Source organism: Amphiura filiformis, chromosome 6, assembly GCF_039555335.1.
Source record: "Amphiura filiformis chromosome 6, Afil_fr2py, whole genome shotgun sequence".
NCBI lineage: Eukaryota > Metazoa > Echinodermata > Ophiuroidea > Amphilepidida > Amphiuridae > Amphiura > Amphiura filiformis.
In genome coordinates, this window is record NC_092633.1 from 60801243 (window position 1) to 60818015 (window position 16773).

The 16773-nt window shown below is 38.0% G+C and overlaps 1 protein-coding gene across 1 annotated transcript in view; it reads right to left on the reverse strand.

The window, feature by feature from the left end:
* Positions 1-16773, reverse strand: part of LOC140155756 (uncharacterized) — an 84618-nt gene that overhangs the window by 28461 nt on the left and 39384 nt on the right. The window contains 1 exon segment of the mRNA XM_072178711.1: positions 8493-8545. Coding sequence (XP_072034812.1) covers positions 8493-8545 — 53 coding nt within the window.

Here is a 16773-nt window from a genome sequence, read left to right on the forward strand (position 1 = left end):
GACAATATTCGCCGCAACTTGTCACTTATGATCCGGGAACTATGTCTGTTGATATATCTGACTCCTGTACAACTGAGTTCGCGAAATTTCGTAATGTGGCAGATGACGAAGTTCGCAAGATTATCATGCAGTCTTGAAAACATCTTGCACCCTGGATCCAATTCCGACACCGCTTCTCGCTGAGATCCTGGATTCGGTCTTACCCGTCATCACGAAGATCACCAATGAGTCGTTTTCAAGTGGTTATATCCTGCTGAGTTGAAAGTGTCGTTGGTTTCACCTCTGATCAAGAAGCCTACATTAGACTCAAATGTGCTGGCGAACTATCGCCCAATTTCGAACCTGCCTTTTTTGCATAAAGTTTTGGAGCGTGCTGCGGTTCTTCAAATTCAGCAGTATCTGTCTGAAAATAACTTGCATGCAAAAGCCCAATCTGCTTACCGACAGTTCCACAGCACCGAGACAGCTCTAGTTCGTGTCACAAATGACATCCTTCGTGCCGTTGATAAACATTGTGAAGTCATGCTGGTGCTGTTGGATCTGTCGGCAGCTTTCGACCACGATTGATCATCATGCGCTCCTTCGCCGTCTGCAAAATCGCTTCGGTATTTGTGGCCTTGCACTTAAGTGGCTGGAGTCATATTTTCACGAAAGCGCCAACAGTATGTTGTGATTGATGGTACGAAATCTAATCCTGTACCCGTGACACGTGGTGTGCCACAAGGGTCGGTGTTTGGCCCTCTCGCTTTTACAATGTATATATCGCCCATTGAAGAAATTGTAGAAGCCCACGCTTACAGTGCATTATCTATGCAGACGATACACAAGTGTATATCACCTTCAAATCTTGTGAATTGGACAACGTTGTTCCCATTGTCGAAAGCTGTGTAAAGGATATCAAGTGCTGGATGGTGCAAAACATGCTTATGCTAAACGACAGCAAAACAGAGATTTTGCATCTTCATTCTCGTTTTGTACCAACAACACCGATTTCTTCTCTCCATATCGGTGACTTCGACGTTGAAACAACATCTTCAGCTCGCAACCTCGGTGTTGTTATTGACAGCAACGTTACCATGTCCAAGCATGTCAGCAGTATCTGCAAGAGTGCTTCGTTTGCGCTGTACAAGATTGGTAGACTACGTAGTTTCCTTGATCAACCTTCAACAGAGAAACTGGTACATGCCTTCATCACCTCGCGATTAGACAACTGCAATTCGCTGCTGTTTGGTCTTCCGAATTCTGAATTGGATAAATTACAGCGAATACAAAATTCGCCGCGCGTTTGGTTACCAGAGTAAAAGGCCGTTGTCATATGAAACCTGTGTTGCGCCAACTCCACTGGCTGCCTGTGAAGAAAAGAATTATCTTCAAAATTCTTCTGCTTACCTATAAAGCCATCCACGGTTTCGCGCCTGATTACATCAAGGAGATCATTGTAGTTCGGAAGCCTGCTCGCACTCTTCGTTCATCGTCTGAAGTGCTTCTAAAACCACCGCCAGTTACATCACTCAAGACTGCTACATACGGCTATCGCGCATTTTCGTCATCCGCGCCGTCACTTTGGAACAAACTCCCACCATTCATTCGCGGTTCAAGATCCATCGAGCAGTTCAAGACCAGCTTAAAAACGCATTTATTCACGCTGCCAGATTAACCTGACTTCACAGTTTGGAGTTTTATATATATATTGATGTACCTAGCTGTTATACAACCATTTTTCATGTATATGTTTATTTAATTTGATTACCCTGCCGATGTGTCATCTTACGGAGCAAGTTGCTGTTGCACTTGTTGAGAGTGATGTGCTGGTAACCTCTCCTCTCCAGGGATTTTTCTACGTCATTGTTGTGCGGGCACATCGCTTTTATCATTCTCGTGAACTCAGCCCTAGTGTTTCAGGGAGTATGTTGCTGTTGCACATACTGAGAGTGAAGTGCTGGTAACCTCTCCTCTCCTGGGTTACCATTTTTCCTGTTATTGTGCTGGTCACGCGTCTTCACATTCCCAAAGTTATTTTAAGTTGTGCTTTTTCTGTAAATATGATACTTTTAAATATGTACTTTGTTTTTGTATATCCTAATTTATATTGTTGAAGTAATATTTGACTCAATATACTCGTAAATGTAAATTGGTTTTGTATTATCTTGCTTATCTTAAGGTGTTTAATATATTGCTTAAGGTATTTTATTTGTTAATTAAATCAACTCACATGGTGCTGGTCACGCTCTCTTTATATCTTTGATTTGATATTTGAAACTATGTGCTTTGATCTTTTATAATGTTTTTGCTTGTGTCAGATATGCTTGTTATTATCATGTTTAAGTTAAGTATTTCCGTATTTGTAGCTTAAGGTATTTTATTGTTCAGCGCCCAGAGGCTGTCAGCGTTGGGCGCTATATTAAGTCTCTCTTATTATTATTATTATTATTATTATTTAACTAGTACCAATGCTGTTACTGCACAGGATCCACCAGCAGTGATAAGGCACTGGTACTACACTGATACTCCGTAGTATTGCACATTCAAGCCAGGATAGTATCTTGGCAATGGTGTACCTGTACTGCAGGTGGCCCCAATAGGAATCTTGTAGTGTAATGTAGTACTCAGAGGAAGAGTATTTATTAGTAGATTTTTAAATGTATACCAAAGGTCAGTATGGTGTTTGGGTCAAGGGAAACCAATCTATATACCAGGATCTTTTCAATATGATTTTGGTATAATATGTCAGAAGATCACAGAAATCCATTGGTAAATTGGTACACGTATGATACATCAGGGTCTATATAGATATTCCAACCTCTGTCATGTACTTTATTATATAGCAAGTGATAGTTAAAATTAAACAATCCTTTTTTGGCATACATACAAAAAAACATGTATATCCTGTCATAACAACAACCCAAGGTTTTACACGTACAGTAGTTCCGAGAATTGATTGGGTATTTTGGTGTGTAATATATAAACCACAGGGCTTTTATTGCACATTGAATGGCACAAAGGCACACTTGTCATCAGAATGAATATAGTGACATGCTGACCAATGTGGTCTACTAATTCTGTCCATTTTCCTTCCTTCCATCCTTCCTTCTTCACTACATGTACATATTATAAATTCTTTATCTACTTTAAGGTTATACTAAACTTTGTAATGATCGATCCAGAATGAGACTGCATGTAGCCCCCTTTAAAATTATCTATTTCTGGAAATAAATATCGAGAGAGAAAAGCATAAACTACGTCTAAAAGCTGAAAGTGTACTGGTTATTATTATGCTTGAATTTTCCACTTGGCTCAAAAAGAAATGTACTTTTCAAACATTTCAATTTTTTTCAATATCCGAGCATCAAGATTTTTGGGAACACGGCCATAATTTCTCAGTGGAAGTGGCGATTTTGTTGGGAACTACGACGACATTACAAACAAGTCAATAAAAGAATGTGCATATTCATTCTTGATATTGCTTGTCTCGATTTGTTTTAGTAAGCTTACATGTTTGCGAATTTGAAGTAAAATGGCCTCCACTTGTATGTCGTTTTGTAACCAGTAATAACAATTCGTTACGATTTCATAGACAAAATTCTGACCTACATTATTTCTATAAACCCTCTTCTATATGCAGGTGCTATTTAAATTTTTATTTCGATAGCAGAAAATTGAGATATTTGCTATTTTTCCGACTCGCTGCTGTCAAATTGTCTAGTTTCGCGATAAAAAGATACAGCGAAATCAATTTTTTTAGAACCATTTCACCTCGTTTGCTCGTGCTTTGAAGTACAAACTTCAAAATTGATATAGTGATTCTATATTTCAAGCTGCGTCATACTGTGTTTTTCTTACCTCTGATTGTCGCTGCTCAAGGCCAAAATTCGAAATTTTTTGGACAAAAGTGACACTCTCATTTTTTTTAAACACGCTGTTTACGTGATCTGACGGGCTCTATTTGCCCGATAAAGTGGTGTTGCCGAGTTTGGATTTTAAAATATTTAGGTATTTTCTAGCTTAAAATCTAGCGCCAATGAACCTGGTGCATGGGAGGGAAAATGTGGGGGGGTAGTTAAGGCGAAAAAAAAAAATGTGCACATTTTCATGCTTGCTGCGCTTGCAACAGGTAGATATTTAGAAATCCATTTAAAGGTATGGGTATGGAAATTGGGGATCCCAAAAATTGGCATATAGGCCTAGGCCTATGCAAAGGGGGTGGGGCACAGTTTTGGCAGGCCAAGTGGGAGGGGCCACAAAAATTTGGCAGTCCAGGGGGGTGCGGACAAGCGATTTTTGGCTGGCGAGGCGGGAGGCAAGCGATTTTTAGCGAGTCGCTTGGAAATTTTGGCTTATAATTAGTAGGCTAATACCGGTAGGCCTACTGATTGCACAGCCTTCGAGAAAGCAATTTTTGGCAAGCCGGGGCGGGGAGGGAATAAATTTTGGCATGTCGAAAGGGAGGAAGAATGACTTTACCTAGCACACATTAAAGGGGCATCCGCATTTCGTGATCCACAACCTCATACAACCCCATAGTCCTACGTCCTTTCTCACAAGTTAAGATTTTTATACCACTCATCCCGCTCTGGCCACATGTTTAGGCATTTTCACGCAGATCAATTCGTTAAGCAATGGAAAATATTGCCAAATTTGAATTTCGTTTTAAAAGCCTACTCCCCATTAAAAAAAACCCACTAATTTTGGGGGATTAAAAAAAAGTTCTGTAAAATGAAACATAAGGCTGCCTCAATCCTAATTAGGGCCTATTCATTTAAGGCCAGGCCTTCATTTCTGAAAATAGCGGGAGCTCAGTTAGTCACTGTACTCAGGAGCTTGACAAGGAGCTCAATTATATAATATCAATATTAAACCATAGGAGCAGCTCAATAAATGCCATTGGTAAAATTATTAGGCCTATACGATATTTTATTTGACTGTGATCCTATATACACTGTATATACCTTTAAAATTTCTAAAATTGGTGGAATTGAACAAGCTCTAAATTTCTCATACGTCCAGCATAACCAAGGGCAACTGGGGTGGGTGGGAAAGCCCCTAGCTATGGCCATACCCGTAGTGGCGGAACCAGAATTTTTTCGCGGGGCATGGGGGAAGTGAATTTGAGACGGGCACTTGGAAATCATCATTTTGCACTAAATTGCCGCAAAAAGTGGAAAATTACATAATTGTGGGGATTTTGCCTAAAAACTGGGTGGGAAAGAAAAAATATTGGTGGAAATACTGCCCCCCCCCCTAGCGGCGCCACTGCATATCCATCCATGATGCTAGAATGACGGAAGTTCTGGCGCTGCGGAAATTCAATTTCAATATCACGAGTTTTTATCAGGGATTTTACCAAGGGAAGGCGATAGGTGTAGGATTTTGCTGATATACCAGGCAACCCAAGAAAGGAACTGAGGTGTGGCTAAATAAGGGAGTGTTCATTATAAATATTTTCCATTATCATACTTTCGACGCCGAGAGCATAATTATTTGAAGCGTACATTGAAAGAGAAACGCACATGTCTCTGATTAGCTCGGGGATTAGCTACTGCGCGCTGCCTGCTGGCCTGTTGTTGTCCCGGGTGGTTGTCGAGTGGAAATGGGAAATTTATGAATGAACTTCCGCAACTTTGCAACATCATCACGCAGCGGCGTAGCTGGAAGTTTTTGAGGGGCCCAAATCCACCAACTTTCCCACTGGGGGCGGGGGCCCAAATAGACAATTTTTGCCAGGCTTATTGATAATAATCGTATATGGTAGGCCTATTGAGCTGTAGGCCTATTGCATATCGTTTGGATTCCCCATCTCTCTGCCAGTAGCGTAGCCAGCGGGGGGGCAGGTGGGGCAGAGTGCCCCCCTGAAAGAAAAAGTGCCCCTCTGACAAAAAATGAGAGAGAAAATCAGGAGGGCAAAGTAAAAGAAAAAGGGCAAGGAGCCCCTTTTCTAGCAAAATTCAGGGCCAAAATAGTGTAAAATATGCGCGCACATTGTAACAATAAAGCCCTTTTTTAGCCCGAAAAAATAGTGTAAAATACCATTTTTTTTCGCTACGTGCGCACATTATCCCAATAAGGCCCTTTTCGGGAAGCTCAAGACATAGTCTCTATGTATTGTATGATGCAACTGCAATTTTTTTTCGTCTGTGCCCCCAAAATTTTATTTTGCCCCCCTGACCAAGAAAGCTGGCTACGCCCTGCTCTCTGCCCCTCCTCTCACCCTCTCTTTTTCCCTCCCCCCTCTTTCCCTCTTTTTTCCTTGCACTAGGGGCGGGGCCCAAATAGGCAATTTTTGCAATTGCCCCCCCCGGCAGCTGCGCGCCTGTCATCACGGTAGACACACTGTGTAGCCTACAACTACAAGAAAGGTTTACAGACAAATATAGGCCTAGGTCTAGTAGGCCTATCAAAATGTTATATTTTTATATTTTCTGGTGGACTCATGGAGAATATCATGTCATGGAGGTCCGGCGCTGGGTTGGGGGGGTCTCAAGGCATTTTGGTATGCCTACCCATGCTTGATTCCGGGAGGGTTTTTAGCAGGCCCGACCATTTTTTTTATAACACCTCGGTGGTCTCTTCAAAACATTTGTACCATGAGGATCAAAGTCACCCACATTTGGCCTAATTTGACGCTTTTTTAAGGGCACTTTTGCCAAAATGCGCCCAAAAGTTGGTCTTCGCTGTAAACCCACCCATCATAGTCGTTGAAAAGGTAGGCCTACTCCAAAACTGTGGCACATCCGCGAACCCGAGGGAGAGACCTCCGCGGGTAAAAACACACCTCTAGCGGGACCAGATTTATAATTTAAAACAGGCCTACATTTTGGAAGCCAGTCATCACGACAAAACGGGCCATGGTAGTGTTAATGGTATTAACACTTTGATTTTAGGCTTAAATGATGAGTGTAGGCCTATAAATTGCAAATTTGCACACACCCGGGGAACCTTCTCAAGTTGGTTTGGGTAAGGATGTGAGGCTGTGACTCGAAAAACTACGATGCGATTTTAAACCAAATTTGAATAAAACAGACCCAAAATTGTATCAACTTTTGGACTGAAAGTTTTCGCAAATTTTTACTTTTTCGAGAAAATCATTGAAAAATACCATTCTTAAACCTAATTTTCAAGACACTGAGGGTCAATAAAATCATGGCTAAAAATGCAACAGAGTCTAAACTAAATGGCTGAAAATGCACCCCAAATCTGCCGCACATCCCCACGACACCGTATTTCACCTTTAGATTTGGAAAATTGTCGCAATAAAATAGGCCCGAACTTATCCCAAATTATCCCCCGAAAAAAATTTTTTTGCAGGTGAGGTTGGAGTCTTATTATTTTTATTCTCAGAGAGGATAGGGGTTGATATTTTTAGCAGGGTACAGTTTGTCTTGTTTTTGTTTTGTTTTTTGACGTTGAAGTTCCAGATTCTTTTTTTCATATATTATTATTCATTTATTATTTATACCCTGTACGTGGGGAAAAAGACACACGACAGCTACAGAGAAGCCACGAAAAAACTCCTGTGAAGTGCATGAAAATGCCCAGAAAATGTGCCAACCGAAACACCCGAACAGGAAGATAAAATAAAAAACAAAACCAAAAACCCAGGAAATTTCCGAAATAAGTTTCAAATTCTTTGTCCCCACTAAAATATATTATGAACACTCCCTTATGAAGTCTGCCCTCTTCCGGCTAGTCTGGCAGTAGGCGTTGACAATTACTTTCATATTTTTGAAGCATGTTTGAACCCGATTTGTTCTCTATTCACATTTTTAACGTTGCAAGTAACATTTCAAGACCTATATTTGTGACAGGTATTTAATTATCTTGCTAGAGATGTGCCTAAAGTTGAAATTCAATATTTCGGATCGCAAAGATCGAGAGATATAAAGTTGCTGAATATCAGTTTAACACCATGGATCATATGGGCGTCTTATATGAACGATTATGATAGCTAAGCAAAATGGCAAAATGGCTGGGATACAGGTTGTATAAATACTACATGAATATTCATGAACTATACAGATTCCATTCTTCTCTAATAATAAAGATGTCAATCACTCTCCTAGACGACAGTTGCTTGGCGCTTGTAAACAAATCGAATAATAGTGCTTGACAAAAAAAAAAAAAATAGGCTAAAAACACATTTTCACACATTTTTTTCCGGATTTTTTTATTTCACATGATAAGTAGACATATTTTCTTACGTATAAGGTAATAATATATTTTTTCTGGAGGTAAAGCCCTTCAACACTTTGTTTAACCTTAATTACATTTTATATGCATCTGCTGCACCTTTATAAATAGGCCTACTCCATGACTTTACCAGCTTTTGCTAATATACATGCCTAGAAATATGTGATTGTGTACACAAATCCAGTTGGATTCTCCCAGAAGAATTACGTGAGAATTCTTGATTCACACAAATTGTACATCAAAATGATGTTTTTAATTGATCCATGAAAAATTGACAAAATTGTTGTCATAGTTTTTTTGACTCTTACCTTTCCTTTTCTATTTGGAATGTTCCATTGTGAAAGAATCTCTTGTGCACCATCTGCAATACACAAAAACAAATTGTCAATTAGGTATTACATAAACTGACATTTGTAAGCCTACATTCACTTGTTACTTATAACTGCCATCTCTTTATGGCCCTAGTGCTGCATTAATTCTGGACAGCCAAACAAGTTGAGATTCAGTGACATCCAGACGTACATTATTCCAGAGGGTTGCTGTGGGGAAAAGGTATGTGTCTGAGGAAGGCAATATCAGAACCATTTCCATCTACATGACTGTATGTAAACTATCAGTTCATTTTGATTTAATTTTTTTAAGGTTTGAAAATCCCGGATAACCCTTCTCGACCATGAGCTAACATGTATTGCTCCTCTGTACATGGGACCGATGGCTTAACATCCCCTCCTAAGGACGGAATTCTCTTATAATGGTTCATTTACCCAGCCTAAATGCACCGCAGGGAGAGTGGAAATCTTAAGGGCTGGGGTATGAACGTTTGGACAGTATTTATTTTGGGACATTAGAGCACATCAGACATATCGAATTGCATTCTGAATATGAAGAATGTCATTCTGATATCAAATAATTTTGATTTTTTGAAATTCGCAATTTAATACACATTTTATGGCAAATCATTAAAATTGATATTTTTGATATTTAACAGTACTTGAAGTAAACTTGATAAATCTGATGATTTATACTTAAAGTGTATGTAGGTATGAAAAGCAGGCGATCAATTGAAAATTTTGACCTTTCATTATTGAAGATATGGATTTTTTCCCCAAAACACCAAAAAAAAATTAGGTCTTTTTGGGAAAAAAATCCATATCTTCAATATGAAAGGTCAAAATTTTCAATTGACCGTCGGCTTTTCCTCCTGCTACATACACTTTAAGAATATATCATTAGATTTATATAATTTACTTGAGGACTGTTATATATCAAAATTTGAAAAATATCAAATTTTTATAATTTGTCATAAAATTTGTATTATATTGTGATTTTTTAAATGAAAATTATTTGATATCAGAAAGACATGCTTCATATTCAGAATGCAATTCGATAGGTCTGAGGTGCTTTCATGTCCCACAAAAAAATACTGTCGAAACGCAATAAACGCTCATTTTGGATCCCTTAATTTAATTCAGACTTTTTTCCCAAGTCAAGTTTTCCACTACCTGAAATTTAGCCAGAACCTAATGCACCAGAAGCAAGAACTCTATTAATTAAACCACCCCGGTAAACCACTAAGCCACTCTCTCTTCATTTTATAGGGAAGAGCGGAGTTGACATCCCCTCTCCCATCACCCTGTGATATAATGATGCCACTGACTTTCATGTTTGTACAATTTATTTTACGATATAAACAAAACAATCAATTCTCTTGGCCTTTTCAGCACCATTACCAGGGTTTTTGCATATATTGCAAACTGAAACGGCTGAAAAAAGGGCATACCGGAAAGTATAAAATTTTAATAATGGATTTGCTAGACAGAAGATATTACATGTATCAATGAAGGAGGCCAGGCAGGAATGCTAGACAGCTTGGAGCAAAAACTGGCTTGTCACAATTTCCTGTAAGACTACGTTCTCACAATGGCATGTAAGGCGTACAATCTTCATTTCTCTTAAAATAGAACTCGCAGGAATCTATACATTTCCATAGGACACTACATAAATATAGTAGTTATTGTATATAAATAGTACTGTAGTTGAAATGTTGTGATCATTTTTCTCTTCCTTATTTTCAGGCCCAGCTGTGGTGTTAACCTATTATGCTTCTATGGTAATTTTTTCCACCCACACAAAACATTTGGCAAAATATGACAAGTTTCAAAATATGATGACTGCCCTTACACTTTCCACTAATTTGTGTGGGAGGTGAATTCCTTTTAGTCATTGTATGGCTGGCCGTCTTTACTTGTCATTCTAACCCCCTCCTGGCTACATTAAAGCACTGTATTTCTATGAAAAGATATTTTGCAAGAGATACACCTAATATTCAGCAGAAATGTTCGGTATGTTTGCAACAGGTTGTATCTAATCCTACCAAGGATTGATACATATCTGATCCTACCTGCAAATTAGGTCAAAAGTGGATTGACAACAACAGATGCATAGACTGGTCATGCTATAAAGTCACACTCATATTCAGATGGTGCCAGGCCCGTAGGCAGGATTTTTTTGGGGGGTGCTGATTTTGAAAAAGTGGACCTTTTTCCAAGGGGTGGGGGCGATTTTGTAAAAAGTGGACTTTTCCTAAAAAATTTGGACCTTTTTTGGCCAAAAAAGAGTAAAACCCCCGATTTTTTTTGCTCGCTATGCTCGCAAATTGTCATATTTTGGGACTTTTTGTATACTTTTGCACATTTGGGGGGGGGGGGGCGCCCGCACCCCCCCTGCGTACGGGCCTGGATGGTGCCTTAAACTAAATCATCAATGATATCTTTGAAATAGGGATTCAATCATGTTTCACCGTTGTTCATCACCGATTAACAACAATGCGTCCGTGTCGTCTGAGTGGTTTACTTCGCGAGGGCAGTTAAACCCGAGCGAAGTAAACCATGCAGACGCGCCGGACGCGAGTTGTTAATCGGTGATGAACAACGGTGAAACATGATTGAATCCCTTTCAACAACGAAACAAAAGCTAAAGATTATCTATTGTCTAATTCACTTGATTCTTTGCATTCGGAATGTCCATTTGTCATTGCTACTAAACCTTACAAGAAGATCGCGGTATTTCCCTGTTGATAACAGCAATAAAACTAAAGAATAAAACGGTAGTATTTAACTGCTCCCGCCAACATTTAGAGAGTTCATGTTTACGCATACGTTCCAGGCATGACGAATTTTACGCGCTCATGCGTAACATGTAACCTTGCGTTCGTGTATACGCTACTGGACTGTGGATTCATCACCGATTAACAACGCTTGGCTCCTGTACAAAGGTTGTTGTATTTAAGTATTCCTTTCTTTTCTTCAAATGTGTAATTTAAATATTTATCCAGACAACACAAAAATTGATTGCAACCGCATTGTTGGGTAAATTTCACTCAAATTTTAACTGAATTTATATCAATAGGTAAAAGTCTTTGACAAAGGGTAGTACCACAATGTAAGTAAAAAAAAAGGCTCTTTTATTTATTTTTAATTTTTAATTCACCCAAGCATGATTCCAGAATTCTTAACTTTTTAATATAATCACCCACTTCTTTTCTCAAATCTCAATAAAATAAAAAAGCAGCCCATACTTAAATGCTATTGCTAGAGAGCGAAAAAGTGTAAGTTGTAATTTGTCTTTGATAGTCAATACCTATAGCTATTCTGCCTTTCAATAGCAGCTTACTTGACTGACTGCACTCACCTTTTGAACTTCAAAGTATAAAAGTTATCTTTGCTTATTTTATACTTTAAAGACCTTTGCTATATGAATGTTGTAACTTTTTGAATTCAAATCCTTTTGCTATATAAATACCAGTTTTACAGCAGGAAAAAGTATGGCTGACATTTTCCACATACACGTAGATCTCAGTGTATACAGCATATATGCTTCAGGGTTATCGGGGGTTCAGCTCCCAATAATTTGGGTGCAGGGGCTCAAATCACCTTAAGCCCCCTCCCAAATAATTTCAGGCAAAGTAAAAAATCTAATCAGATACCAGAAAAATTGCCATTTTGACCTTTGTTTGCCAATTTTTCCGACTCCATGCATGGCCCCTCGTTCAACAGGTAATCAACAAAATTTGGTATTATCAGCCCTCGCCATGTTGAAAATCTTCCTAATCTACTGTAAAAACTATATAGTTATCATGTATAAATGCTATATTATTTTATTCTTTGTTTTCTCACACATTGTACATTAAGCTTTATTTTTGAGTGATCTACATGTAGTACTTTGTACTTTGTCGAAGTTTGTCCTGACACTAGCTAGCCATGATGAATCTTTCCTCAGGGTCATTGGCCCTTTAGCCATGTTCAGATGTAAGGTATTTAACTTAAGGATGCACACAGGATCACTGAAGTGTTACATGGCCAAAATTGAGTTTTCATCACTAATGTCATCTTCAAACCGTATTTTATCTTGTCATTAATAGATTTTAAAGAAATCTTAAAATTTGAACCATAAGAAAAGCTATTTTAAAGACCCTTTTTCATTAAAAATTCGTCAAAATACAAAAGCAAATAAATCATTGTTTTCCCATAATAGATCGCGTTCTCAGAACGCTTGCATACTGCGGCATACAGCTAGCAAAGACACGCACACATGGTAAACTGGATGGGCGAGGTGATTACTGATTGAGGCGCTGAGTCGCCAATCGCGATCACTACCGTATTTTATCGTATTGATCTCTTCCAAGGTAGGTAAAGCTTACACCATTGCATTGCGAAACTGCGGGCCAACAGACCACCACCGTCCCGTCCCAGAATCAGTAGGCCTACTCGATAAATTTCGCCAAAAAAGTGCTGATATAGTGGTATAAATTTTAGTTTTTTTTTTATATGAACATAATAGTGAATTTTTTGTTTGTTTTTGTTTTGAAAAGTGAGAAGATGAAATTTATCTGTAAGAAGTAGTTACCCGTAAGAAGCCCTGTAATGATGACGTAATCTGGTAGATATACGATAGAAAACGTAGGCCCTAAATATTTTGCTAGTAGGCTAGACTTAGCCCGTATAGTACATTATTAGGCTTATCATTCATTCATTCATTCATTCATTTCATTGTTATTATTTGATTTACCAATTAGTTGGTGTAGTTGGACAAGAATATAGGCCTATTATATTAGCTTATATTTAATGCAGTCCCAGCCTTGGTTCTGGAGCCTCTGCGGTCGTTCAGTCTCGTCTTCATTTTGAAGTCCATAAAAAATAGGCAAGCAGTTACTATACCGGTAGGCCTATAATTAAAAAAAAAAATTAGATACCTAAGGCCCTGAATAATGTTTCAAAGTGTTATTAACACACGGATTTAAGATTCGTTTTCAAACGTTCTCTACTCCTGATTGACCGGTGACAATTCAATACATCATATCGACCATCTAGGCATAGGCCTACAACTCTAAGTCAAAAATGTCGATATTTGAAATCGGCATAGCGAGCACGCGTTTATGAAAGCATTTTCATGAATGTTTTAATGCTAAATCATAATTTCAAACGAGAAATATAATCGAAAACGCAAATCCGTGCTTTTTTCATACCCCATTTTAACTACATTTCCATTAGTAGGCCTATTAGGTCTACCATATACCATGATTGCGATAAAAGCCTTTGGTTTTACAACACTTTTTATGTAATGTTTTGGCGAATGCCTTTTTATTTGCAATGTTTTTTGTCTGGCTTTCAATTTTCACGTTTATAATGTTTTCTGCATACTTTAAAAGGTAAACTGCTTTAAAGCATTTTTCGTGAATGTTTTCATGCAGTGTTTTAAAACGCTCTTTATAGCATGATGCCTATATACGGTATAGGCCTACTGCATAAACCACAATCTATAATTTAAAGCCATACCCAGCAAACATTATAATATTGGCCCAGTAATGGCTTAAACCGGTCTACTTCTGGCAATACCGGACACGGCTGACGGTATAACGCCAGTACAAACCGATACTGGTCAATGTTTGGCGCCGTTTTCTTACCAGGATAAGCTGTGCCGTGCTTGGTCCATTATTGGGCCAATTGAAGACTACCGAATATGGCATCGAGCGGCACATACATACTGGTCCAGTTGCGGCAGACACTTGTAGGCGGGCTTGTAGGCCCCAGTGCCGGTCCTGTATTGGCCCAATGTTGCATTAATGTGGGCGTGGTTTTGAAACCCTGACATTTTCTACTATCAAAATACAATATTTGATCAGTATCATCTTCATTTTGAAGTGCCACATGTTATTATTATTATAAAGAAGAGGCAGTGAGTTTGCGCTTGTTCCGAATATTTCATTTACTGCCTTGTAAAAAATCTATGTGAGCAAGGCATAATTTTTATCTGATGACACCATAGAATATATATTTCATTTATAAATGGCTCAGTTTTGTGAGCTTGGTTTGTTATCGACCTTTAATACTTTGCACATCAGTTAACACAAATTCAATTTTGCTGAGTGCAAGTAACCTGTAGGTCTCCTTTATAAAGAAGGAGATCTGGTTCAACAGGTGAAACTGACCAATAATGCCTGAACCAACCGGATAATCGAGGAATGAATAGAAGAATATTCCACAGCTAGGCGTGGACCAAAATGAAATAAAATAAAAGGACCAAAATTGGACCATTACCGTTTGCTTACGGTTGCATAATGGGAATATATTGGCAATATTATATTGGCCCAGTACAGTATTGAATAAATTGGACCTCTACTGGGCCAATTTCAACCCATTTTGGCCCAGTGCTGGCAATATCTATTGGGCCAGTCGAATGCCCGTGTGCACGACCGTGTCGGACCAATACAGGCTGCCATTCTTGGTCCTTTATAGCAGCTTTTATAGAGCCAGTATCGGGCCGATTGTATAATGTTTGCTGGGTAAGTGTTCCGTTTTCTACTTTTGAAATTCGGTTTTGTTAGGCTATGTAAATGTCCGTGGTTTTTTTTCTTCAGTTTTCTTGTGACCTCTCCGTGTTTTGCCCGTTTAACATATATAGGCCTAAAGGCCTACTTTTTGTCCGTTTTACAAGAAGTTTATTCAAGACATATTACAACTTTTACCCCACTTTTTACACGTTTATTTGATTGAAAACAACAACAGTTGTTTTTTTAATTTTTGTTGTTGTAGTTTTATTCACTTTTTATGCGGTACAAAATATTTTACAACCTATAATAGGCCTATGACTTTTGTATGTGTTTGATATTCCGTAAAAAGTTAAAAATAAAATATGATAACAACAAACAATTACAATAACAAAAACGGAATATTGAGTATAAATACGACACATCAGAATCCTTTAAAATTTTACTTGGGATTCCTGTGGTGTAGCAGCGCTGCTACTCTCGAGTACCTCGTCGGCCACCAGACCCTTGTGGCCCAGCAAGCGGCTGCAACTGAATACCTCGTGGCGTAGGTACTTTGAAGGTACTCCGAGTACCGGCACTGGTACTCACCTGCCAGGTACTCTGCAGCTGAGTACCGACATGGGCAAAAAAAATGAGGCAAGCGGGTTGCCATTTCTTATTTATTTCTGTTGCCTTATTGATTTATATTGATTAATATGTTCTTGATTTATGGTTCTTATTTTATTCTTTGGGCATTTTTAAGCGGATAAGTTAAGTAGGCCTATTAGTAAATGAGTGAATAAATAAGTAAATAACAATACATATGTAAGTAAATAAATAAGTAAATAAGTAAGCAAATAACTAAAGTAGTAAGTAAATAAATAAGGGAATAGGTAAACAAGTAAATAAGTTATTAAATAAATAATAACCCAAAGATGTAAATAAATAAATAAATAAATAAATAAATAAATAAATAAATAAATAAATAAATAATTAGTAGGGAGATAGGTAAATAACTAATTATACAAATAAGTAAATAATTTGGTATATAATAACTAAATAAACAAGAAAATAAGAAGATAAGAAAATAACCAAGTAAGTAAATAAGCAACTAAATAAATAAATAAATGAATAAATATCTAAATGAGTAAGTAAATAAATAACTGCAGATAATAAAATAAGTATAAAATTAAAAACAATTAAAGAAAGAAAGAACTAAGTAAATTTAAGCGGGTGTTAAAATGCCTATCTTTGGCGCAGACGGGCCGCTGTGGTGCCTCTCAAGCACCAACTAAAAAGAAAAAAGCAACTAGTAGTAACAACATCATGTTTGCGGTTCAGAAAAGGACAATGAACATAAAAATGCAATATTTGTCAACACCAAAAACACCAAAAAAAGAAAATCACCAAAAGCGATAAATTAAAAACATTGCATTTTTAAAGCAATATTATGAAAATTAGTACAAAACAGAAATCGCAATTATCATGATTTATGTCTCAATTTATTCATAAAACTTCCTGATTATCTGCTAAAATAATTGCTTGTCAGTTATTCTATGCTAATTTTAATGTTCTGGTGTCCGCAAATTTTGATACAGAGCATGATCTTTTTTTTTAATACGGAACAGGACAAAATTGTGCTTAAATAATCACGGTTTCGTTCGCGGCAACACGACCATGCACTGTGCAACTTATTCAGCGTAACCTGTCTGTCTGTCCGCGCGCCCTGTCGCTCCTCAAACGCCCGACGCTTGACGCCGCGACCTTGCGGAAGCTCTGCT